Source organism: Mustelus asterias, chromosome 10, assembly GCF_964213995.1.
Source record: "Mustelus asterias chromosome 10, sMusAst1.hap1.1, whole genome shotgun sequence".
Taxonomy (NCBI): domain Eukaryota; kingdom Metazoa; phylum Chordata; class Chondrichthyes; order Carcharhiniformes; family Triakidae; genus Mustelus; species Mustelus asterias.
Window position 1 is genome coordinate 55,734,545 of NC_135810.1, and position 26,620 is coordinate 55,761,164.

The following is a 26,620-nucleotide window of genomic DNA, read 5'->3' on the forward strand; positions in this document are numbered from 1 at the left end:
CCCCTTATCCACCACCTCCCGTTACCCAGACCAATCGCCACCCCTGCTCCCCCCCCTCCCCCCGCCACACCGATCGCCTGCAGGGTGGCAGTGGACCCCCCCCCTGCGCCCCCCGCACCCCCACCAGAGATCTATCTGCCCCCCCCCCACCACCAGAGATCCATCTGTGCCCCCCGCCCCCTGCCCCGAGATACACCCTCGCTCCCGCTTTTCGCTCCCGGGCCGCTTTCTCTGCTTTCTGCGGCTCGGGAGTGATCCACCACAGGCGCGCTTTTTCCAATTTGTTTCTCACTGCACATGCGCAGTTCAGAGCTCTGATCGTTCTGGCAGCGCTAAGCCCCGCCCACAGCGCGAATCGGACTGGAGATGGCTGAGAGCGCATGGGGGTGCCTGAAAGCAGATTTCTGCGTCGGATCTGTACTGCTCCCAGATTCGGCACTTGGAATGAAAATGGTAAAATCGGGCCCTATGTGTGACCAACTTGATTATTCTATATCATTAGAGTTCATTTTGGATGAGGAATAAGAATAAGAATATTTGTAGAAAATGATTTGCTGGCCTGACATTAGTTCAGGGAGGCTCTCGCCTCCATTGTAGGGAAACACTCACATGGTGAAATACATTCCATTTATAAAGCTCCACACCTTGAGGAAACCTGCAAACTCGTGTATTATTGTTTTAAACATGGTTTTGAGAGGGAAAATATTGAAATCTCTGCCTGACTGGACAATAACACTGTCAGATACTGGAGTCAGCTATGAATGGAAATTTTCACAGATGTCTCCAGCTGTTGCTCAGAAAGAATAACAGGAAAAAAGCTCAAGGCATCGATCACCCTGACAGCCAGTGACTGAATTTATTCTATGAAGATGCTGGAAGATGTGGCTTCATGAATCTGCACATTTCTGTCACAGCTTCACTCAAAGATCATGGGTCTCCCAAGCAGCTCCCTTTGGATATGTCCAGACTGAGTCACCTTGGCCTGTTTATGCCGATATCTTCAGCACCGAAGCTGCAACTGATCTCTGTGTGGATGTTCTTTTTAATCATCCTATTCCTCCCCCAGATCCAGCAGAAAGAGTTGTTTACCCGGTGATTATATCGAATACCACTGTAGCTCTGGACATATCAGTCTCTGATTGAAGATCAGATGCAGCTCAAACAGACTAATTGGCCCCCAATAGCCCAGAAACTAACAATTCACTCTGTGACTTTGTGAAAGCTTTATTTCCAACACCTATCTTGCGGATTGACTTCCAGAAGATTCAAATGGCTAACTGGATATACAAACCTTTAGCATTGAACGTAAAGGCTCTATTTTCACTGAAGATTGGTTATTTAACACACTTTCTGCATCTTAACAATCCTGGCCAAGCCAAGCGTGGCGGCAGTCATTGTCAGATATTCTATCAAAGTGGAACCAATAGGGAATTAGCCAACTGGGTAAATGATGGATCAGATGTGTCAGTTCTCCCTGGTACATTTGAAATTGTAACTGATGCTCATAAAATTGACCAATTTTATTGAATAAACAGGAATGTCAAATTGCCAAGATCTATACCTGTAAGTGAGGTCCTTCTTCTCAAATACAGCACCGAGAGTAGTGAACTCTTCCGCATCAGTCACTCCACAACGAGGAAGATTTGGATTCACTGTTCCACTGACCAGGTTTGCAGCTAATTGAAAACGATAAGCTTTCTGTGCTCCCTAGATGCAGGAGAAGAGTTTATTTTTAAGGGATAATATTTCATTTCCTAATTATTCTATTGTCATTAAGAGCTGAAATTTATTTGGAAATGAAAAACAAACAATGCCTATTTTTACCCATGATTAACAATCCAGTGATTTAAATCACAAAAACACACAACTTTACAAATTGGGATTGTTGGGACTGCAATTTAGTTCACGGTTTGCTATTCAAGGGAAAAAGCCATTTCTCCACCTTTCATTCAAAGAGAAACTTCTTCGCAATCTTCGTATTATCCAAATAAATACACTTGATAGTTTGAAGTGATTTCTAAAATGTTAAATAACATAGTATTTTCACTGCAGCAATTCATTCCTAAATGCCTTTATCCAGGGAAATGTGATCTCTCAATAAAAGTCTCCTGATGTCAAATTCAAATACACAGAAGGTGGATGTGGAATCCCCCGAGCAGGTTGCACTGTTGGTTGTTACCACAGAAACCCTGCCAACATTCTGCACTGATATGGGCACACACGACCATGTGTCCTCCATGAACACATTGAATTGGCACTAATTTAGCGTCACTCAGCCTGATCACCCGGTTTGATGTCAGGATGACAAATGAGGACCAAGCAGGAAAATAATTTACAAAGCTGATGCGCAGAGATGTAGAAGTCATGGAGGTCCCACAAGGTTGACCTCAGAGAACAAAAAGAGGGGGGAGTGTGGAAATTAAAATGCTCAGATTAAAGAAAATCATGCCTTCTCTGTAACAGCTTGTGAGAATGTTATTAGTTGCAGACCTTCAAGGGAGCCTGTCTGCTTTAGACAATACTTCTCTTGCCTAGTCCTCCAAACATTCTGATTTTTGACCTTCACTAGAGGATGAACAAGACCAGATTTTTTCCATAACAAATACCAAAGGTGAGATATGGGGATATGCTATGCAAATGAAGAATTAGCAGAAGTCAATTTTTCATCAAATGAGATAGGATGAAAAGCCAAGATTCAGTTGCCAAATATGTCTGTCAATGAAGGATGTGAAAAATCTCTTGTTCCTGATTTGCTGGAATTGACTATAACTGCTGAGCTGTTTCTCTGTAAAGTCAGAACCACTCCAGCCATTTCGATAGAGGGAGGGGAGTTCTCCTTGTGCACAAGTAATTAAAGACCTTGCATGAGATGTATGGTATCCAGCGCAGTTTGTATTAAAAGTTGACTAAGTGTCCATGAGGTTGCTGGTACCCAAGGATCTCTGACACTTTTTGAAGATTCCACCAAGATTGCAAACCACCGGAGTGTCTCCACGGGAAGGCAGCGTGGTGCCTCGATGACCAAAGGCTCGGAGACCGCGGCTGCCTGATTTTGGGCATTGAATCATTTTGACCGGGGGAATGCACACACTTTCCTGTGTAAGCAGAGTAAGAAGTCTAACAACACCAGGTTAAAGTCCAACAGGTTTATTTGGTAGCAAAAGCCACTAGCTTTCGGAACAGGCTGTTCCACTGTGTAAGCATTACCAGGGTACGCACAGGGTTCAAGTCCCCTGAGGGTGCAGCAGAAGGTTGGGGGTTGGACCCCCTGTATAGGCACGTTTTTCCAGGGTTTGGGTCCCTGGAAAACCGCGGTCCCGATTTAACTGATTACCTCATTCCAAATTGATTCAGATCTTTTTGCTGTTATGCCCTTTTCTGCCACATGATGGCACTCTGGACCAGATGATTTTGCTCTGTTCGAATCGCAAGTGCTTTCATCCTTTGTCATCCTGGTTTTTTTGCGTCGGTCTTTTTCTGCCTGTGTATCACTGTGTCCCATGCCTACCAGCAGGATAGAACAGATCCCCGCTTTGATCATGGGAAATTCCTTCGGGAAGGCACATGGGCCTCCTCCTGAGGGAATACAATTGGAAATTCAGTCCCTTTCTCAGGTGGTGTGACAGAACCGCATGGCCTCGATCTCCTGTTAGCAGCGCAGGGGGGAGTGTGCATGGCAGTCAATCAGACATGCTGCTTTTACATTAATGAGGATCATAGAATCGACACAGACGTACGTACCATTCAGGAGCAGGTGTCTCTTTTGCACTCAGTTGTTCAGGAAAAGCCTTTTAATCAGTGGGGCGGGCTCCCTCACCTTGGCAGGTGATTTGGAGATTTTTTAAGACCTTTCTCAGGTACCTTATTATAGGCCTGGCTTTGCTCACCGTTTGGTTATTCAGTTTGTCTCTTGCTGTATCCGTTCTATCTGCCACCCTCGTTCTTTTCTCCACAGCCCAGCGCCCCCATCTCCTTCCAGTCCTCCCAGTTAACGAACTGACCAAGGAAGAATTTAGAAAACTGATGCGCACAGATGTAGAAGTCATGAAGGACCCATAAGGTTGTCCTTAGTGGACAAAAAAGGGGGGAAGTGTGGAAGTTAAAATGCGCAGATGAAAAAAAATCATACCTTCTCTGTAACAGCTTGTGAGAATGTTATTAGTTGCAGATCTTCAAGGGAGCCTGTCTGTTTTAGACTAATCCTCTCATGCCTCGCCCTCAAAACATTCTGCTTTTTGACCTTCACTGCAGGGTGAACAAGACCAGTTTTCTTCCATAACAAATACTAAAGGAGAGATATGGGGATATGCTATGCAAATGAAGGGTTAGCAGAAGTCAATTTTTCATCGAATGAGAAAGGGCGAAAAGCCAGGATTTAATTGGCTAATATGTCTGTCAATGAAGGATGTGAAAAATCTCTTGTTCCTGATTTGCTGGAATTGATGATAACGGCTGAGTTGTTTCTCTGTAAAGTCAGAACCACTTCAGCCATTTCGATAGAGGGAGTTCTCCTTGTGCACAAGTAATTAAAGACCTCGCATGAGATGTATGGTGTCCAGCGCAGTTTGTATTAAGAGTTGACTAAGTGTGCATAAGGTTGATGGTACCCAAGGATTCTGACATTCTCTTTTGGTTTCAGATTCCAGCATCCACAGCAATTTGCTTTTCTCGAGGGAGAAATGTGTTCAATATTAAACTGTAGCTGTGAGTGATTGCACCAAGATGGAGCAAGTTTAAAAACAAATGGCAGATGGCCTGGTGTGAGAAGGTTGGCAGCAGTGAGGGATTTCACTCAGGCAATACATGCATGAGATATTTAAAAAATAAGGGTTTAAGGTGGAGGGGAAAGGTCACAATCTAAAGTTATTGATCTCAGTGTTGAGTTCTGGAGGCTGCAATGCGTCTCATCAGAAGATGAGATGTTGCTCCTCCAGCTTGCACCGGGCTTCACTGGAGCACTGCAGCAGGCCAAGGATGGACATGTGGGCATGAGAGCAAGATGCTGAGTTAAAAGCAACAGGAAGGATGGGGTCATGCTTGCGGACTGAGTGAAGGTGTTCCGCAAGGTGGTCACCCAGTCTGCATTCAGTTTCCCCAGTGTAGAGGAGACCACATTGGGAACACATTAGCCCAAATAGTGCAAGTGAAATGCTGTGTAACCTGAAAGGAGGGTTTGGGGCCGTGAATGGTGAGGAGGGAGGAGGTAAAGGGGAAGGTGTTGCACCTTCTGCAATTGCAAGGGAAGGTGCCATGGGAAAGGGATTGGGAGTTGGGAGTGATGGAGGAGCAGGCCATGGTGTCACGGAGGGAGCAGTCCCAGTGGAATGCAGACTGCGGGTTAAGGGGAAGATGTGTTCCATGTCAGCATCATGCTGGAATTAGAGAAAATGGTGAAAGATGATCCTTTGATTGCAGAGGCTGGCGGAATGAAAAGTGAGGGCAAGGGGGACCCTATCATGTTTCTGGGGTGGAGGGGAAGGGGTGAGGTCAGATGTATGGGAGATGGATCAAACCCGGTTGAATGCCCTGTTAATCGTAGCGGGAGGGAAACCTTGGTTTAGAAAGAAACTGACCTGTCAGGAGCACTAAGTTTGAAGGTGATAGCATTCGCACAGATGTGACAGTGGCAGAGAAACTGGGAGAATGGAATGGAGTCCTTACAGGAAGCGAGGTGTGAGGAGTTGTAGTCAAGGTAGCTGTGGAAGTCAGTGGGTTTGGAAAGAATATTGGCAGTCAGTCTACAACCGGAATTGGAGACAGAGAAGTCAAGGAAGGAAGAGAAGGGAAGTGTTGGAGGTGGATCATGTGAAGGTGAGAGAGGGATGCAAATTGGAAGCAAAACCAATAAAAATTCCCAAGTCTCGACGAGATCAGGAAGCGGCATTGATACCGTCTTCGATGAAACAGAAAATGTGTTGTGGGCGCAGGACAGAGTAAGATTGGAACAGAGAATGTGCAACAGAACCCACAAATAGGCAAGCTTAACTGGGACCCATGAGGGAACTCTCAGTCACACGTTTTATTTGCAGGAAGTGAGACAAGTTCAAGGAGAAATTATTTCGTGACAGAACATGTCCGGCCAGAGGGAGGAGAGTGCTGGTGGTGGATGGGGATTGTTTGGGCCTCTGCTCCAGGAAGAAGCAGACAGCCCTGAGACCCTCCTGGTGAGGGATGGAGGTGTAGAGAGATTGAACCTCCACAGTGAAGTGGAGGTACTGAGGGCCAGGAAACTGGAAATTGTTGATATGACATAGAGCAGCAGATGAATCATGAATGTCGGTGGGAAGAGACTGGATAAAGGGAGAGAGAGAGGATGGAGCCAAGATAGGAAGAAATGGGTTCCATGGGGCAGGAACAGACTGGACAGTGGGGTTACCAGGGTAACACTGTTTGTCAATTTTGGGAAGGTGGTAGAAATAGACGATGCGGGACTGGGGGACAATGAGGCTGGAGGCTGTGGGCTGAAGATCACCAGAAGCGATGAGGTCAGTGAGCATCCTGGAAACAATGGCTTGATGTTTAGTGGTGGGGTCATGTTCGAGGGGGAGGTAGGAGGAAGTGTCTGAGAGTTGGCACTCAGTCTCTGCAATGCAGACAATGTGCGGACCAGCTGGCAGGGGTATTCACCGACATCTTTCACCTCTCTTTACACCGATCTGAGGTCGCTATCTGTTTCAAGAAGACGACCATCATCCCTGTACCAAAGAAAAGCCAGGCAGCGTGCCTTAATGACTGTCGCCCAGTGGCTCTGACACCCATCATTATGAAGTGCTTCGAAAGGTGAGTCATGGCACAAATCAATTCCAGCCTCCCAGATTGCTTGGATCCACTACAGTTCACCTACCACCACAACACGTCCACAGCAGACACCATCTCCCTGGCCCTACACTCAACTCTGAAACACCTGGATAACAAGGACATCCATGTCACACTTCTATTTATCGACTACAGCTCAGCCTTCAACACCATTATTCCTACAAAACTCATCTTGAAACTCCATGGCCTGGGTCAGAGACAGGGAAGGAATGGTGATATTGCTCCAAGTCAGGATCACGTGTGTCAGCTGCCCTGCTTCCTCTTGGTGGTGGAGGTTCCAGGTTTGGAAGCTGCGACTGAAAACAGCCTGGTGAATTGCTACATTGTACCTCTTTCAGTTTTATCCATTGCACAAGATCTTTGCTGTACACTTCCTGCAAAACCGGTTAGTATCTCCAGCAACAGAATGCGACGGTTCAGACCTCGAGGTGCTTGGGGAATGTGACTTAATGAAAAAGGAATTCTGTACGATACAGAGGCGCAGCTGATCCAGCTTCCAATGTAAATTCTGATCCGGCACCTGTGATTGAAGCTTCTAGGCTGAATGGTGTAAATTTCAGGACAACTTTAGGGATTGCAGCCCCGTCTCCAATGGCAGGGGCAGTGTTGGAGCTGTCTATGGGATGATCCTGGCAGCATACCTCTGCCCTCTGGAGGTTAGAGGTTTGCGGATAAGTGCCACGCATTTACCCGATCATTCCTTTTGCTGTATTTCAATTGGAATGTCTGGGCCAACATTTTCCAAGCAGCTGACAAGCACTTAACCGTGTCGGTGCCCCGTATCTTGTTAAATGGGCGCAGCACACACAATGGACCAGAGATAAAATCAGGAATCAAAGCCGAAAAGCGAGTCAATCTTCGGGGCTTTTGGTACTTTATGCTGCAATGAATAGATTTAGTGTTCCCAGAGAGTAGAGAAACTACAGCTTAGGTAAATACTGACTGAACTTGAACTTTATCAGTATTTCATATTCTTTAATCATATTATCAAAAATGGTTAATCAAAAACAGAAAGGACCTGAAGTAGAACAAAACAAGAATGTGGTCAGGTTAATCATATCCACGTGATACTCTTGCATTGAAATATAGAAACTAGAAACAGAAGTAGAACATTCGGCCCTCTGAGCCTGCTCCGCCATTCATTATGATCATGGCTGATCATCAAATTCAATGTCCTAATTCCCCCTTTTCCCGCATGTCCCTTGATCCCTTTCACCCTTAGAGCTATATCTAATTTCCTTTTTAAATCAGACCATGTTTTGGCCTCAACTACTTTCTGCAGTCGTGAATTCCACACATTCACCACCCTCCCGGTGAAGAAATTTCTCTTCACCTCAGTTCCAAAAGGATTACCCCTTATCCTCAAACTATGACCCCCTAGTTCTGGACGCCCCACACCATTGAGAACATTCTTCCTGAATCTACCCTGTCTAACCCTGTTAGACTTTTATAAGTTTCTATGAAATCCCCTCTTATTCTTCTAAACTCCAGTGAATATAATCCTTACTGATTTAGTTTCTCCTCATATGACAGACCTGCCATCCCAGGAATCAGCTTGGGAAACCTCCACAACCTCCCTCTGTAGCAAGGACATCCTTCCTCAGATGAGGACACCAAAACTGCACACAATACTCCTGGTGTGGCCTCAACAACGTCCTATACAATTGCAGCAAAACATCCCTCTCCCGATACTCAAATCCTCTCGCTATGAAGGCCAACATACCATTTGCCTTCTTTACTGTCTGATGTACCTGCGCGCTTACGTTCAGCAACTGATGTACGAGGAATTTGAGGTCTTGTTGAGTATCCACCTCTCAATTTGCACCCATTCAAGTAATAATCTGTCTTTCTATTATTGCCACCAAAGTGGATAACCTCACATTTATCACATTATACGGCATCTGACCTGCAGATGCCCAAACACTCAGCCTGTCCAAATCATGCTGAAGCATCTCTTCGCATAGTAGTCTGTAATGTGAGACCTGGTCGAAAGCCATCTGAAAGTCTAAATAAACCAGATCCACTGGTTTTCCTCGCTCAACCCTATCAGTTACATAGAGTCAGAGAGTCATAGAGGTTTACAGCATGGAAACAGGCCCTTCGGCCCAACTTTTCCAAGCTGCCCTTTTTTTAAAACCCCTAAACTAATCCCAAGTGCCCACATTTGGCCCATATCCCTCTATACCCATCGTACCCATGTAACTATCTAAATGCTTTTTAAAAGACAAAATTGTACCCGCCTCTACTACTACCTCTGGCAGCTTGTTTCAGACACTCACCACCCTCTCTGTGAAAAAATTGCCCCTCTGGACACTTTTGTATCTCTCCCCTCTCACCGTAAACCTATGCCCTCTAGTTTTAGACTCCCCTAACTTTGGGAAAAGATATCGACTATCTAGCTGATCTATGTCCTTCATTATTTTATGGACCTCTTTAGGATCACCCCTCAGCCTCCTACGCTCCAGAGAAAAAAGTCCCAGTCTATCCAGCCTCTCCTTATAACCCAAATCATCAAGTCCCGGTCTTTCTCGTTTAATAATATCCTTTCTACAATAGGGTGAACAGAATTGCACACAGTATTCCAAGTGTGGCCTTACCAATGTCTTGTACAACTTCAACAAGACATTCCAACTCCTGTATTCAATGTTCTGACCGATGAAACCAAGCATGCCGAATGCCCTCTTCACCACTCTGTCCACCTGTGACTCCACTTTCAAGGAGCTATGAACATGCGAGTCTGTGATAGGTATGTCCCTGTCAGGCAAGGAGGAATTGGTAGGGCTAGGGAACCGTGGTGCACCAAAAAAGTTTCTTTGTTGGTTAAAAAGAAAAAGGAGGCTTATGTTCGGATGAGACGTGAGCACTCGGGTAGTGCACTAGAAAGCTTTAGATTGGCTAAGAGGGAGTTGAAGAGCGAGCTTAGAAGGGCTAAAAGGGGACATGAGAAGACTTTGGCGGATAGGGTTAAAGAGAATCCTAAGGCGTTCTATAGGTATGTCAAGAACAGAAGGTTGGTTAGGGCAAGTTTAGGGCCAGTTATAGATGGCAGAGGGAAGTTATGTGTGGAACCGGAGGAGATTGGTGAAGCATTGAACCAATATTTCTCTTCGGTGTTCACGCAAGGGGACATGAATATAGCTGAGGAGGACACTGGGTTGCAAGGGAGTAGAATAGACAGTATTACAGTTGATAAGGAGGATGTGCAGGATATTCTGGAGGGTCTGAAAATAGATAAATCCCCTGGTCCGGATGGGATTTATCCAAGAATTCTCTGGGAGGCAAGAGAAGTGATTGCAGAGCCTCTGGCTCTGATCTTCAGGTCGTCGTTGGCCTCTGGTATAGTACCAGAAGATTGGAGGTTAGCGAATGTTGTCCCATTGTTTAAGAAGGGGAACAGAGACTTCCCCGGGAATTATAGACCGGTGAGTCTCACTTCTGTTGTCGGCAAGATGTTGGAAAAAATTATAAGGGATAGGATTTATAGTTATTTGGAGAGTAATGAATTGATAGGTGATAGTCAGCATGGTTTTGTGGCAGGTAGGTCGTGCCTTACTAACCTTATTGAGTTTTTTGAGAAAGTGACCAAGGAGGTGGATGGGGGCAAGGCAGTGGACGTGGTATATATGGATTTTAGTAAGGCGTTTGATAAGGTTCACCATGGTAGGCTTCTGCAGAAAATGCAGATGTATGGGATTGGGGGTGATCTAGGAAATTGGATCAGGAATTGGCTAGCGGATAGGAAACAGAGGGTGGTGGTTGATAGTAAATATTCATCATGGAGTGCGGTTACAAGTGGTGTACCTCAGGGATCTGTTTTGGGGCCACTGCTGTTTGTAATATTTATTAATGATCTGGATGAGGGTATAGTTGGGTGGATTAGCAAATTTGCTGATGACACCAAAGTCGGTGGTGTGGTAGACAGTGAGGAAGGGTGTCGTAGTTTGCAGGAAGACTTAGACAGGTTGCAAAGTTGGGCCGAGAGGTGGCGGATGGAGTTTAATGCGGAGAAGTGTGAGGTAATTCACTTTGGTAGGAATAACAGATGTGTTGAGTATAGGGCTAACGGGAGGACTTTGAATAGTGTGGAGGAGCAGAGGGATCTAGGTGTATGTGTGCATAGATCCCTGAAAGTTGGGAATCAAGTAGATAAGGTTGTTAAGAAGGCATATGGTGTCTTGGCGTTTATTGGTAGGGGGATTGAATTTAGGAGTCGTAGCGTTATGTTGCAACTGTACACAACTCTGGTGCGGCCGCACTTGGAGTACTGTGTGCAGTTCTGGTCCCCACATTACAGGAAGGATGTGGAGGCTTTGGAGAGGGTGCAGAGGAGGTTTACCAGGATGTTGCCTGGTATGGAGGGGAGATCCTATGAGGAGAGGCTGAGGGATTTGGGATTGTTTTCGCTGGAAAGGCGGCGGCTAAGAGGGGATCTTATTGAAACATATAAGATGATTAGAGGTTTAGATAGGGTGGATAGTGATAGCCTTTTTCCTCTGATGGAGAAATCCAGCACGAGGGGGCATGGCTTTAAATTGAGGGGGGGTAGTTATAGAACCGATGTCAGGGGTAGGTTCTTTACCCAGAGGGTGGTGAGGGATTGGAATGCCCTGCCAGCATCAGTAGTAAATGCGCCTAGTTTGGGGGCGTTTAAGAGATCCGTAGATAGGTTCATGGACGAAAAGAAATTGGTTTAGGTTGGAGGGTCACAGTTTTTTTTTAACTGGTCGGTGCAACATCGTGGGCCGAAGGGCCTGTTCTGCGCTGTAATGTTCTATGTTCTATGTTCTATGTACCCCTAGATCTCTTTGTTCTGTAACTCTCCCCAACGCCCTACCATTAACTGAGTAAGTCCTGCCCTGATTCAATCTACTAGAATGCATCACCTCGCATTTGTCTAAATTAAACTCCATCTGCCATTCGTCAGCCCACTGGCCCAATTGATCAAGATCCCATTGCAATTGGAGATAACTTTCGTCACTGTCCACTCTGCCACCAATCTTAGTGTCATCTGCAAACTTACTGACCATGCATCCTATATTCTCATCCAAATCATTAATATAAATGACAAATAACAGTGGACCCAGCTCTGATCCCTGAGGCACACTGCTGGTCACAGGCTTCCAGTTTGAAAAACAACTCTCTACAACCACCCTCTGGCTTCTGTCAAGAAGCCAATTTTGTATCCATTTAGATACCTCACCCTGGATTCCGTGAGATTTAACCTTCTGCAACAACCAACCATGCGGTACCTTGTCAAAGGCTTTGCTTAAGTCGATGTAGACAACATCAACTGCACTGCCCTCTTGGTTACCCCTTCAAAAAACGCAATCAAATTTGTGAGACATGATTTTCCACTCACAAAGCTATGCTGACTGTCCCTAATCAGTCCTTGCGTCTCTAAATGCCTGTAGATCCTGTCTCTCAAAATACCTTCCAACAATTTACCCACCACAGATGTGAGGCTCACTGGCCTGTAGTTCCCAGGCTTTTCCCTGTAGCCCTTATTAAACAAAGGCACAACATTTGCCACTCTCCAATCTTCTGGCACCTCACTCGTGACTATTGATGATTCAGATATCTCGGCTAGGGGATCCGCAATTTCCTCCCTAGCCTCCCACAATGTCCTGGGATACACTTCATCTGGTCCCGAGGATTTATCAACCTTGATGCACTTTAAGACTTCCAGCACCTCCTTCTCTGTAATATGTACACTACTCAAGACATCCCTATTTATTTCCCCAAGTTCCCTAAAACCCTTGCTTTTCTCAACAGTAAATACTGATGAGAAATATTCATTTCGGATCTCACCCATCTCTTGTGGATCCGCACATAGATGACCTTGTTGACCCTTAAGAGGCCCTACTGTCTCCCTTGTTACTCTTTTGCCCTTTATGTATTTGTAGAAGCTCTTTGGATTCTTCTTTGCCTTATCTGCTAAAACAATCTTGTGTCCCCTTTTTGCCTCCTCATAAAATTCCAATAGATTCGTCAAGCATGATTTCCCTTTTGTAAATCCATGCTGACTTTGTCTGATTATACCACAACCTTCCAAATGCCGAGTTATGAAATCCTTGATAATAGATTCTAGCAACTTCCCGAGTACCGACGTTAGGCTTACTGGTCTCGAGTTCCCTGTTTTCTCTCTACCTCCCTTTTTGAATAGTGAGCTTACATTAGCTGCCCTCCAATCTGTAGGAAACATTCCGGAGTCCAAAGAATTTTGGAAAATGACCACCAATGGATCTGCTATTTCCAGGGCCACTTCTTAAGTATTCTGGGATAAAGATTATCAGGACCTGGAGATTTATCCACCTTCAATCCCATCAATTTCCCCATAGCCATGTTTCTTTTAATGCTGGTTTCCTTCAGCTCCTCACTGAAGCATGTTTCACTCAGCACTTCTGGCACATTATTCATGTCTTCCTTGTGAAGACTGAAGCAAAGTACAAATTTAATTCCTTAATCATTTCTTTATTCCCCGTTAGGTATTCTCCTGTTTCTGAATGTAAGGGGCCGACATTTGTTTTTGTCAATCGTTTTCTGTTTACTTATCTATAGAAACTTTTATAGTATTTGGAATGGAAAGCTTAAATATTTTACATACCTCAGTTTCATTTGCGTCCTTTACTAAAGACAATGGAAGTGCAGTTGAAGAAAAAGCGAGAAAGCCTAGTTCGAGCACAACTGCAACGCAAAAGTACATTGCCTTCATTGTGGCTGTTTACGGCGTGGTAAACAGGTTTATGATAAAAGGAAGTCCACTGCCTATTTTTATATAAAGCTGGAGAACTAAGTGACTCAATGAATCAGAGCAGAAAGCGCTGCCTCAGATCAATTGTAATAAATAAATCGTTGCTGAGACATTGGACAAGTATTTTCTTATGCAACGACTGTGCTGTCAGTTGATAATAAATCCTTTCAAATTTAAATTATGAAGCAAGGAAGCAGAAAAAGAAGGAAAAATCCTGGAAGCTAAGTGATATTTTACATTATAAAGCATTAGAGAAGCAGCAGAATGAAGTAGAATAGTTGTAATGTTCTACAAACACAGGTGAAGTATTTTTCACCTCTTGACTCACACACTTGGTGCAACAGGAGTATCAGAATTGAAATACAATGTATAAGGTTTGCCCAAGTTGTCTCTCTGACATCAAAGAAATACATACCCAACGACAGACTGTCAGGGATGTAAGTATATACCCACCAATAAGCCCTCAGGAATAACAACATGAACTTGCTTTGATGTCGCATGTTTATCATGGTAAAGCAACCCAAAGATTTTCAAAGGATTGCTATCAAGAAAAAACACAGATGCCTAACGAATAAAAAATATATTAAAACAGGTGACCAAAAGTGTGCTCGCTGAGGTGGCTCTTAAGGAGCATTTTAAAGAGGAGGAGGGAGGGACAGAGTCAGAGATGGTGAGTGAAGAATTTCTAGAGATTAGGGCCCAAGTTGCTGAGGGTATGGCTGCTAATGGTGGGCCGATGGAAATCAGGAATGTGCAAGAGGAAGAGTTGGAAGAGTATCGAGATCTTGGTGGTTGGAGGACTGGGGGAGGATGCACCAATGAGGAGATTGAGACCTTGTTGGATTGGGAGCCAGTGTAGGTCAGCGAGCACAGGCTGATGGGTGAATACGACTCTTGTGAGCTTGAATAAGGTCAACAGGACATTTATGGAAGGCACAAGGTGTGCGGCTGGTCAGGAAAGCATTGGCATTTTTAAATCTGAAAGTGACACAAGCATAGATGAGGGGTTGTGCAGCAGATGAGTTGAGGCCTGGGCAAGGACGAGCGATGTAACCCACGGTGGAAATGGACAGTCATGGTGATGGAGAGGGCCTGATGTCCACAGCTCAGCTCAGGGTCAGGTAGATCACACTGAGACAGTGGTCTTGCGAGGGACAGAGTCTCTGGTACAAACCTCAAAAGATGGGCTTAATTTCCAGTCCCACAGAGATGGATTTTTCCACGTTCGGCTCGGCTCACCATTGGTCGTCAGAGGGAACTTCTGGACCCACTGAAGTTAATGGCGATATGCATGGCTCACCTGTCCCACCACTGGGGAACCTGCAAGGAGGGTCGTCTTCGGTGGGACTGGAAGATCCTACTAGCAGGAATGATGGTCTGCCCCAGACCACCAATAATGTGCCAGTGACTGAGATACTTAGCCAGAAATAAATCCTGAATTCTAACCGAATCAATTCTTCAGTTTCCTTTGCAGACACTGCCTGAGCTGCTGAATGTTTCCAGCATTTTCTGTTTCTGTTCCATCGTGAGATGACCAGCTGAGACATTCACACACTAACAACTGGAATTGCTGGAAAGTATTGGAAAGCAAACAAACACGACCAATACACTGATTCCCACATTGAAATCTGAATTTCAATATGTTTAATGAGCCCAGGACGGTACTCTCTGTGCCTGCTAGAGTCTCCCCCCACCCCCTCAATCCCCCAGCCGGGAGAGGTTCCCACCAGCGGGGATTGAAGCTGGGGCCCATCACTGGGATGAGGTGTGATCACCCTGCTGGTGGGGACAGAGGCCACTGAGGCCCAGCCCAGGAGGTTGTGGGATAGGGGGGTACCCCTTGGGCAATGCCAGCTTGGTACCCTGGCACTACCCACCGGGCACGATGCCCACAATGTGCAGAGCAATAAGTTGCGGGTTGAGTGGGAAGAGGTAGTGTCTGGGATGAGCTGAGTTGCTCTCACAGAAAGGTTGCTTGGGCACAACAGGATCAATGGCCAGCTTCTGTGATGTAGCTATTCTGTGATTCAATGATACTAAAAACACCTCAGCGTTTTTTCTGTGGAAATTCTGTGGTGAATAACTCATCCCCTGAATCCCCCAAAGCTATCATCAGGACACAAGTCGCGAGTGTGAAGGAATACCTTCCACTTGCCTCATTGGACACGCGCAGCTCCAACAACATTGAAAACATTCAACAGCACCATGGAAATAGCAGCTTGCTCGATTGGCACCCAATACACCAGCTTAAACATTCAGTCATTCCAGCACGAGAGCACATGGCTGCTGTGTGTATCATCTACACAAGGCACTCCAGCAATTTCTGGAGCTTCCTTCCACAGCGTCTTCCAAATCGGCAACTTCCATCACCTGAAAGAAAATGAATTGCAGACACATGGGGCGTGATTTTACCATTGCATTGCGCCCATTTTCGGGCGCGAAAACGTGGTAAAGTCGTGTGTGAGGCCATTAACACGATCTGTGCCCGCGGCTGCGCAGATTGCCACTTTATCAAAACCCGGGATTCGCCCCCAAAACGGGCGCAACAGCGATTTAAATACATTTGCATGCATTTAAATTGAATTAATGAACTGCCCGCCCAACTCTATCAGCAGTTCCCCCTTTACCACCGTGTTTGCCAATCCGGAACCGAGCCGTAATGGACCTGCTAAATAAAAGTCTAAATTGGGCGCTCCGGCTGCTGAAGAGGCACATTCCGAGCTTCCAACGGCTCACTGACTCAGACCAGTGGTCGGGGTGGGGAGGAGGTAGGTGGGTCAGATCATCCTCTGGTTGGCGGGGGGAGGGAGGAGGAGGAGGCAGGTCAGATGTATCTCTGGTGGGGTGGTAGGGGGAGGACTGATCGCTGTCTGGTGGGGAGGGAGGAGGAGGCGGGTCGGATGTTCCTCTTGGGTGGGGGATGAGTGAGGCCAGATCGTTGTCTGGGGAGGGGTGGGAGGAGGGAGGCCCGATCGCTCATGGGTGGTGGGGGGGCAGATGGATCTCCAGTTGGGGGGGGGGCGGTCAGATGGATCTCAGGTGGGGGGGGCAGGGGTAACGCTGCCACTCTGCGTGCAATTGTTCGGGGGGAGGGGGGGCAGGGGTGGCGAACGGTCTGGGGAGTGGGAGGGGTGGATAAGGGGGACAGTGATGTGTATCGGTAGTGGGGGGGTGGATAAGGGGGACAGCAATGTGTATGGGTAGTGGGGGGGAGGTGGATAAGGGGGACAGTGATGTGTGTGGGTAGTGGGGGGTGGATAAGGGGGACAGTGATGTGTCTGGGGATGGGGGTGGATAAGGGGGACAGTGATGTGTGTGGGTAGGGAGGGTGGATAAGGGGGACAGTGATGTGTGTGGGTAGTGGGGGGTGGATAAGGGGGACAGTGATGTGTGTGGGTGGGGGGGTGGATAAGGGGGACAGTGATGTGTGCGGGTAGTGGGGGATGGATAAGGGGGACAGTGATGTGTGTGGGTAGTGGGGGATGGATAAGGGGGACAGTGATGTGTGTGGGTAGTGGGGTGTGGATAAGGGGGACAGTGATGTGTGTGGGTAGTGGGGGATGGATAAGGGGGACAGTGATGTGTGTGGGTAGTGGGGTGTGGATAAGGGGGACAGTGATGTGTGCGGGTAGTGGGGGATGGATAAGGGGGACAGTGATGTGTGTGGGTGGGGGGGGGGTGGATAAGGGGGACAGTGATGTGTGTGGGTAGTGGGGGGGTGGATAAGGGGGACAGTGATGTGTGTGGTGTCCATCGCTCCTGCTTTTCGCTCCCGAGCCACTTTCTCCGCTTTCTGTGGCCCGGGAGCGATGTGACACGGGCGCGCTTTTTCAATTTTTTTCTAACTGTGCATGCGCAGCTCGGAGCTCCGATCGTTTCGGCCGCGCTAAGCCCCGCCCACAGCGCGAATGGGACTGGAGCTGTTTTTTTCAGGTGGAGTGCGTATGGGGGCGCCTGAGGGCAGATTTCCAAGTCGGATCTGAATTACACCGAGATTCAGCACCTAGAATGAAAATGGTAAAATCGGGCCCATGAATTCATCATGTTTTTGATTTGATTTATTGTTGCCACATGTATTGGGATACAGCGAAAAGTATTGTTTCTTATGCGTGCGCTGTACAGACAAAGCATAACGTTCATCGAGTACAGCGGGGTGAAGGAAAGGAGAGGGTGCAGAATATAGTGATACAAAGCTCGGGCGCCCAGAAAGATCAACGCAATATAAGATAGGTCCATTCAAAGGTCTGATGGCAGCAGGAAACAAACTGTTCTTGAATCGGTTGGTACGTGATCCCAGATTTTTGTATCAATTTTCTGACAGAAGAAGTCTGAAGAGGATATGTCCAGGGTGCTTGATAATGCTGGGCTGCTTTTCTGAGGCAGCGGGAAGTGTAGACAGAGTCAATGGACGAGGCTCCGTTCAAAACCCTTTGTAGTTTCTTGCAGTCTTGGTCAGAGCAGGAGCTATACCAAGCTGTGATACATCTGGAAAGGAGGCATTCTAAGGTGCAGCTGCAACAATAGATGAGTGTTGTCCTGTACATGCCGAGTTTCCTTCGCCTTCTGAGAAAGTAGAGGCGTTGGTGGGCTTTCCTAACTATGGTGTCAGCGTGGAGGGACCAGGACAGGTTGTTGGTGATCTGGACACCTCAGAACTTGAAGCTCTCGACCATTTACACTTCATCACCATTCTCCACTACACTTCCTGAAGTCTCTGGAAGATGACTATCTCCTTTGTTTTGGTGACATTGAGGAAGAGATTATTGTTGTCACACCAGTTCACAAGAATCTCTGTCTCTTTCCTGTAAGCAGTCTCATCATCGCTTGAAATGCGACCAACCATGATGGTGTCATCAGCAAACTTGAAAATTAAGTTGGAGGGGAATTTGGCCACACAGTCATAGGTGTAGAAAGAGTTTGAGAAAGGGCTGAGAACACAGTCTTGTGGGGCACCAATATTGAGGGTTATGTCAGAGAGATTGTGAGGGTGGTGTGAGTGTCGGTGACGGGGGTGACTGTGTGTGAGAGAGGGTAAACGTATGTGAGAAGCGGGAGAATGTGTGTGAGGGGGGTGTGAGAGGTGGTGAGAGTGTGTGTGAGGCGGGTGAGTGTGTGTGAGGGGGTGAGTGTGTGTGAGGCGGGTGAGTGTGTGTGAGCGGGGGTGAGTGTGTGTGAGTGGGGGTGAGTGTGTGTGAGGCGGGTGAGTGTGTGTGAGGGGGGGGTGAGAGTGTGTGAGGGGGTGAGTGTGTGTGAGGCGGTGAGTGTGTGTGTGAGGGGGTGACTGTGTGTGTGAGGGGGTGAGTGTGTGTGAGGGGGTGAGTGTGTGAGAGGTGGTGAGAGCGTGTGTGAGGCGGGTGAGTGTGTGTGAGGGGGTGAGTGTGTGTGAGGCAGGTGAGTGTGTGTGAGCGGGGGTGAGTGTGTGTAAGTGGGGGTGAGTGTGTGTGAGGGGGTGAGTGTGTGTGAGGCGGGTGAGTGTGTGTGAGCGGGGGTGAGTGTGTGTGAGTGGGGGTGAGTGTGTGTGAGGCGGATGAGTGTGTGTGAGGGGGGGTGAGAGTGTGTGAGGGGGTGAGTGTGTGTGAGGGGGTGAGTGTGTGTGTGAGGGGGTGACTGTGTGTGTGAGGGGGGGTGAGTGTGTGTGAGGGGGTGAGTGTGTGTGAGGGTGGGTGAGTGTGTGTGAGGGGGGGTGAGTGTGTGTGAGGGGGTGAGTGTGTGTGAGAGGGTGAGTGTGTGTGTGAGGGGGTGAGTGTGTGTGTGAGGGGGTGAGTGTGTGTGAGGGTGGGTGAGTGTGTGTGAGGGGGTGAGTGTGTGAGTGGGGGTGAGTGTGTGTGAGCGGGGTGAGTGTGTGTGTGAGGGGGTGAGTGTGTGTGTGAGGGGGTGAGTGTGTGTGAGGGGGTGAGTGTGTGTGTGAGGGGGTGAGTGTGTGTGTGAGGGGGTGAGTGTGTGTGAGGGGGTGAGTGTGTGTGAGGGGCTGAGTGTGTGTGAGGGGGTGAGTGTGTTTGTGAGGGGGTGAGTGTGTGTGAGGGGGTGAGTGTGTGTGAGGGGGGGTGAGTGTGTGTGAGGGGGTGAGTGTGTGAGTGGGGATGAGTGTGTGTGAGCGGGGGTGAGTGTGTGTGAGCGGGAGTGAGTGTGTGTGGGGGGTGAGTGTGTGTGAGGGGGGAAGAGTGTGTGTGAGCGGGGGTGAGTGTGTGTGAGCGGGAGTGAGTGTGTGTGAGGGGGTGAGTGAGTGAGTGGGGGTGAGTGTGTGTGAGCGGGGGTGAGTGTGTGTGAGCGGGAGTGAGTGTGTGTGAGCGGGAGTGAGTGTGTGTGGGGGGTGAGTGTGTGTGAGGGGGGAAGAGTGTGTGTGAGCGGGGGTGAGTGTGTGTGAGCGGGAGTGAGTGTGTGTGAGGGGGTGAGTGTGTGTGAGCGGGGGTGAGTGTGTGTGAGCGGGGGTGAGTGAGTGTGAGCGGGAGTGAGTGTGTGTGAGGGGGTGAGTGTATGAGTGGGGGTGAGTGTGTGTGAGCGGGGGTGAGTGTGTGTGAGCGGGGGTGAGTGTGTGTGAGGGGGTGAGTGTGTGAGTGGGGGTGAGTGTGTGTGAGTGGGGGTGAGTGTGTGTGAGTGGGGGAGAGTGTGTGTGAGCGGGGGTGAGTGTGTGTGAGCGGGGGTGAGTGAGTGTGAGTGGGGGTGAGTGTGTGTGAGCGGGGGTGAGTGTGTGTGAGTGGGGGTGAGTGTGTGTGAGCGGGGGTGAGTGTGTGTGAGCGGGGGTGAGTGTGTGTGAATGGTAAAATCGGGCCCATGAATTCATCATGTTTTTGATTTGATTTATTATTGCCACATGTATTGGGATACAGCGAAAAGTATTGTTTCTTATGCGTGCGCTGTACAGACAAAGCATAACGTTCATCGAGTACAGCGGGGTGAAGGAAAGGAGAGGGTGCAGAATATAGTGATACAAAGCTCGGGCGCCCAGAAAGATCAACGCAATATAAGATAGGTCCATTCAAAGGTCTGATGGCAGCAGGAAACAAACTGTTCTTGAATCGGTTGGTACGTGATCCCAGATTTTTGTATCAATTTTCTGACAGAAGAAGTCTGAAGAGGATATGTCCAGGGTGCTTGATAATGCTGGGCTGCTTTTCTGAGGCAGCGGGAAGTGTAGACGGAGTCAATGGACGAGGCTCCGTTCAAAACCCTTTGTAGTTTCTTGCAGTCTTGGTCAGAGCAGGAGCTATACCAAGCTGTGATACATCTGGAAAGGAGGCATTCTAAGGTGCAGCTGCAACAATAGATGAGTGTTGTCCTGTACATGCCGAGTTTCCTTCGCCTTCTGAGAAAGTAGAGGCGTTGGTGGGCTTTCCTAACTATGGTGTCAGCGTGGAGGGACCAGGACAGGTTGTTGGTGATCTGGACACCTCAGAACTTGAAGCTCTCGACCATTTACACTTCATCACCATTGACATAAACAGGGGCATGTTCTCCACTACACTTCCTGAAGTCTCTGGAAGATGACTATCTCCTTTGTTTTGGTGACATTGAGGAAGAGATTATTGTTGTCACACCAGTTCACAAGAATCTCTGTCTCTTTCCTGTAAGCAGTCTCATCATCGCTTGAAATGCGGCCAACCATGATGGTGTCATCAGCAAACTTGAAAATTAAGTTGGAGGGGAATTTGGCCACACAGTCATAGGTGTAGAAAGAGTTTGAGAAAGGGCTGAGAACACAGTCTTGTGGGGCACCAATATTGAGGGTTATGTCAGAGAGATTGTGAGGGTGGTGAGAGTCGGTGACGGGGGTGACTGTGTGTGAGAGAGGGTAAACGTATGTGAGAAGCGGGAGAATGTGTGTGAGGGGGGTGTGAGAGGTGGTGAGAGTGTGTGTGAGGCGGGTGAGTGTGTGTGAGGGGGTGAGTGTGTGTGAGGGGGGGTGAGTGTGTGTGAGGGGGTGAGTGTGTGAGTGGGGGTGAGTGTGTGTGAGCGGGGGTGAGTGTGTGTGAGGGGGTGAGTGTGTGTGAGGGGGTGAGTGTGTGTGTGAGGGGGTGAGTGTGTGTGTGAGGGGGTGAGTGTGTGTGAGGGTGGGTGAGTGTGTGTGAGGGGGTGAGTGTGTGAGTGGGGGTGAGTGTGTGTGAGCGGGGGTGAGTGTGTGTGAGCGGGAGTGAGTGTGTGTGAGGGGGTGAGTGTATGTGAGGGGGGAAGAGTGTGTGTGAGCGGGGGTGAGTGTGTGAGTGGGGGTGAGTGTGTGTGAGCGGGGGTGAGTGTGTGTGAGCGGGGGTGAGGGTGTGTGAGCGGGGGTGAGTGAGTGTGAATGGTAAAATCGGGCCCATGAATTCATCATGTTTTTGATTTGATTTATTGTTGCCACATGTATTGGGATACAGCGAAAAGTATTGTTTCTTATGCGTGCGCTGTACAGACAAAGCATAACGTTCATCGAGTACAGCGGGGTGAAGGAAAGGAGAGGGTGCAGAATATAGTGATACAAAGCCCGGGCGCCCAGAAAGATCAACGCAATATAAGATAGGTCCATTCAAAGGTCTGATGGCAGCAGGAAACAAACTGTTCTTGAATCGGTTGGTACGTGATCCCAGATTTTTGTATCAATTTTCTGACAGAAGAAGTCTGAAGAGGATATGTCCAGGGTGCTTGATAATGCTGGGCTGCTTTTCTGAGGCAGTGGGAAGTGTAGACGGAGTCAATGGACGTGGCTCCGTTCAAAACCCTTTGTAGTTTCTTGCAGTCTTGGTCAGAGCAGGAGCTATACCAAGCTGTGAAACATCTGGAAAGGAGGCATTCTAAGGTGCAGCTGCAACAATAGATGAGTGTTGTCCTGTACATGCCGAGTTTCCTTCGCCTTCTGAGAAAGTAGAGGCGTTGGTGGGCTTTCCTAACTATGGTGTCAGCGTGGAGGGACCAGGACAGGTTGTTGGTGATCTGGACACCTCAGAACTTGAAGCTCTCGACCATTTACACTTCATCACCATTCTCCACTACACTTCCTGAAGTCTCTGGAAGATGACTATCTCCTTTGTTTTGGTGACATTGAGGAAGAGATTATTGTTGTCACACCAGTTCACAAGAATCTCTGTCTCTTTCCTGTAAGCAGTCTCATCATCGCTTGAAATGCGACCAACCATGATGGTGTCATCAGCAAACTTGAAAATTAAGTTGGAGGGGAATTTGGCCACACAGTCATAGGTGTAGAAAGAGTTTGAGAAAGGGCTGAGAACACAGTCTTGTGGGGCACCAATATTGAGGGTTATGTCAGAGAGATTGTGAGGGTGGTGTGAGTGTCGGTGACGGGGGTGACTGTGTGTGAGAGAGGGTAAACGTATGTGAGAAGCGGGAGAATGTGTGTGAGGGGGGTGTGAGAGGTGGTGAGAGTGTGTGTGAGGCGGGTGAGTGTGTGTGAGGGGGTGAGTGTGTGTGAGGCGGGTGAGTGTGTGTGAGCGGGGGTGAGTGTGTGTGAGTGGGGGTGAGTGTGTGTGAGGCGGGTGAGTGTGTGTGAGGGGGGGGTGAGAGTGTGTGAGGGGGTGAGTGTGTGTGAGGCGGTGAGTGTGTGTGTGAGGGGGTGACTGTGTGTGTGAGGGGGGTGAGTGTGTGTGAGGGGGTGAGTGTGTGAGAGGTGGTGAGAGTGTGTGTGAGGCGGGTGAGTGGGTGTGAGGGGGTGAGTGTGTGTGAGGCGGGTGAGTGTGTGTGAGCGGGGGTGAGTGTGTGTAAGTGGGGGTGAGTGTGTGTGAGGGGGTGAGTGTGTGTGAGGCGGGTGAGTGTGTGTGAGCGGGGGTGAGTGTGTGTGAGTGGGGGTGAGTGTGTGTGAGGCGGGTGAGTGTGTGTGAGGGGGGGTGAGAGTGTGTGAGGGGGTGAGTGTGTGTGAGGGGGTGAGTGTGTGTGTGAGGGGGTGACTGTGTGTGTGAGGGGGGGTGAGTGTGTGTGAGGGGGTGAGTGTGTGTGAGGGTGGGTGAGTGTGTGTGAGGGGGGGTGAGTGTGTGTGAGGGGGTGAGTGTGTGTGTGAGGGGGTGAGTGTGTGTGTGAGGGGGTGAGTGTGTGTGAGGGTGGGTGAGTGTGTGTGAGGGGGTGAGTGTGTGAGTGGGGGTGAGTGTGTGTGAGCGGGGTGAGTGTGTGTGTGAGGGGGTGAGTGTGTGTGTGAGGGGGTGAGTGTGTGTGAGGGGGTGAGTGTGTGTGTGAGGGGGTGAGTGTGTGTGTGAGGGGGTGAGTGTGTGTGAGGGGGTGAGTGTGTGTGAGGGGCTGAGTGTGTGTGAGGGGGTGAGTGTGTTTGTGAGGGGGTGAGTGTGTGTGAGGGGGTGAGTGTGTGTGAGGGGGGGTGAGTGTGTGTGAGGGGGTGAGTGTGTGAGTGGGGGTGAGTGTGCGTGAGCGGGGGTGAGTGTGTGTGAGCGGGAGTGAGTGTGTGTGGGGGGTGTGTGTGTGAGGGGGGAAGAGTGTGTGTGAGCGGGGGTGAGTGTGTGTGAGCGGGAGTGAGTGTGTGTGAAGGGGTGAGTGTGTGAGTGGGGGTGAGTGTGTGTGAGCGGGGGTGAGTGTGTGTGAGCGGGGGTGAGTGTGTGTGAGCGGGGGTGAGTGAGTGTGAATGGTAAAATCGGGCCCATGAATTCATCATGTTTTTGATTTGATTTATTGTTGCCACATGTATTGGGATACAGCGAAAAGTATTGTTTCTTATGCGTGCGCTGTACAGACAAAGCATAACGTTCATCGAGTACAGCGGGGTGAAGGAAAGGAGAGGGTGCAGAATATAGTGATACAAAGCTCGGGCGCCCAGAAAGATCAACGCAATATAAGATAGGTCCATTCAAAGGTCTGATGGCAGCAGGAAACAAACTGTTCTTGAATCGGTTGGTACGTGATCCCAGATTTTTGTATCAATTTTCTGACAGAAGAAGTCTGAAGAGGATATGTCCAGGGTGCTTGATAATGCTGGGCTGCTTTTCTGAGGCAGTGGGAAGTGTAGACGGAGTCAATGGACGTGGCTCCGTTCAAAACCCTTTGTAGTTTCTTGCAGTCTTGGTCAGAGCAGGAGCTATACCAAGCTGTGAAACATCTGGAAAGGAGGCATTCTAAGGTGCAGCTGCAACAATAGATGAGTGTTGTCCTGTACATGCCGAGTTTCCTTCGCCTTCTGAGAAAGTAGAGGCGTTGGTGGGCTTTCCTAACTATGGTGTCAGCGTGGAGGGACCAGGACAGGTTGTTGGTGATCTGGACACCTCAGAACTTGAAGCTCTCGACCATTTACACTTCATCACCATTCTCCACTACACTTCCTGAAGTCTCTGGAAGATGACTATCTCCTTTGTTTTGGTGACATTGAGGAAGAGATTATTGTTGTCACACCAGTTCACAAGAATCTCTGTCTCTTTCCTGTAAGCAGTCTCATCATCGCTTGAAATGCGACCAACCATGATGGTGTCATCAGCAAACTTGAAAATTAAGTTGGAGGGGAATTTGGCCACACAGTCATAGGTGTAGAAAGAGTTTGAGAAAGGGCTGAGAACACAGTCTTGTGGGGCACCAATATTGAGGGTTATGTCAGAGAGATTGTGAGGGTGGTGTGAGTGTCGGTGACGGGGGTGACTGTGTGTGAGAGAGGGTAAACGTATGTGAGAAGCGGGAGAATGTGTGTGAGGGGGGTGTGAGAGGTGGTGAGAGTGTGTGTGAGGCGGGTGAGTGTGTGTGAGGGGGTGAGTGTGTGTGAGGCGGGTGAGTGTGTGTGAGCGGGGGTGAGTGTGTGTGAGTGGGGGTGAGTGTGTGTGAGGCGGGTGAGTGTGTGTGAGGGGGGGGTGAGAGTGTGTGAGGGGGTGAGTGTGTGTGAGGCGGTGAGTGTGTGTGTGAGGGGGTGACTGTGTGTGTGAGGGGGGTGAGTGTGTGTGAGGGGGTGAGTGTGTGAGAGGTGGTGAGAGTGTGTGTGAGGCGGGTGAGTGGGTGTGAGGGGGTGAGTGTGTGTGAGGCGGGTGAGTGTGTGTGAGCGGGGGTGAGTGTGTGTAAGTGGGGGTGAGTGTGTGTGAGGGGGTGAGTGTGTGTGAGGCGGGTGAGTGTGTGTGAGCGGGGGTGAGTGTGTGTGAGTGGGGGTGAGTGTGTGTGAGGCGGGTGAGTGTGTGTGAGGGGGGGTGAGAGTGTGTGAGGGGGTGAGTGTGTGTGAGGGGGTGAGTGTGTGTGTGAGGGGGTGACTGTGTGTGTGAGGGGGGGTGAGTGTGTGTGAGGGGGTGAGTGTGTGTGAGGGTGGGTGAGTGTGTGTGAGGGGGGGTGAGTGTGTGTGAGGGGGTGAGTGTGTGTGTGAGGGGGTGAGTGTGTGTGTGAGGGGGTGAGTGTGTGTGAGGGTGGGTGAGTGTGTGTGAGGGGGTGAGTGTGTGAGTGGGGGTGAGTGTGTGTGAGCGGGGTGAGTGTGTGTGTGAGGGGGTGAGTGTGTGTGTGAGGGGGTGAGTGTGTGTGAGGGGGTGAGTGTGTGTGTGAGGGGGTGAGTGTGTGTGTGAGGGGGTGAGTGTGTGTGAGGGGGTGAGTGTGTGTGAGGGGCTGAGTGTGTGTGAGGGGGTGAGTGTGTTTGTGAGGGGGTGAGTGTGTGTGAGGGGGTGAGTGTGTGTGAGGGGGGGTGAGTGTGTGTGAGGGGGTGAGTGTGTGAGTGGGGGTGAGTGTGCGTGAGCGGGGGTGAGTGTGTGTGAGCGGGAGTGAGTGTGTGTGGGGGGTGTGTGTGTGAGGGGGGAAGAGTGTGTGTGAGCGGGGGTGAGTGTGTGTGAGCGGGAGTGAGTGTGTGTGAAGGGGTGAGTGTGTGAGTGGGGGTGAGTGTGTGTGAGCGGGGGTGAGTGTGTGTGAGCGGGGGTGAGTGTGTGTGAGCGGGGGTGAGTGAGTGTGAATGGTAAAATCGGGCCCATGAATTCATCATGTTTTTGATTTGATTTATTGTTGCCACATGTATTGGGATACAGCGAAAAGTATTGTTTCTTATGCGTGCGCTGTACAGACAAAGCATAACGTTCATCGAGTACAGCGGGGTGAAGGAAAGGAGAGGGTGCAGAATATAGTGATACAAAGCTCGGGCGCCCAGAAAGATCAACGCAATATAAGATAGGTCCATTCAAA

At 49.1% G+C, this 26,620-nt stretch overlaps 1 protein-coding gene across 2 annotated transcripts in view; it reads right to left on the minus strand.

Annotated features, from left to right (window-relative positions):
- The window catches only part of LOC144499600 (matrix metalloproteinase-18-like), a 65,632-nt gene that overhangs the window by 19,534 nt on the left and 19,478 nt on the right, over positions 1-26,620 (minus strand). Inside the window, exons 1-2 of one of the 2 annotated variants that reach the window (XM_078221738.1) lie at positions 13,421-13,571; positions 1,562-1,707 (exon numbers count right to left, since the gene is read on the minus strand). In XM_078221738.1, the coding sequence (XP_078077864.1) occupies positions 1,562-1,707; positions 13,421-13,528 (254 nt within the window). In that variant the 5' untranslated portion in view covers positions 13,529-13,571. Of the gene's footprint in view, positions 1-1,561; positions 1,708-13,420; positions 13,572-26,620 lie in introns of those variants that run through there. The other variant, XM_078221739.1, reaches the window with a different exon arrangement.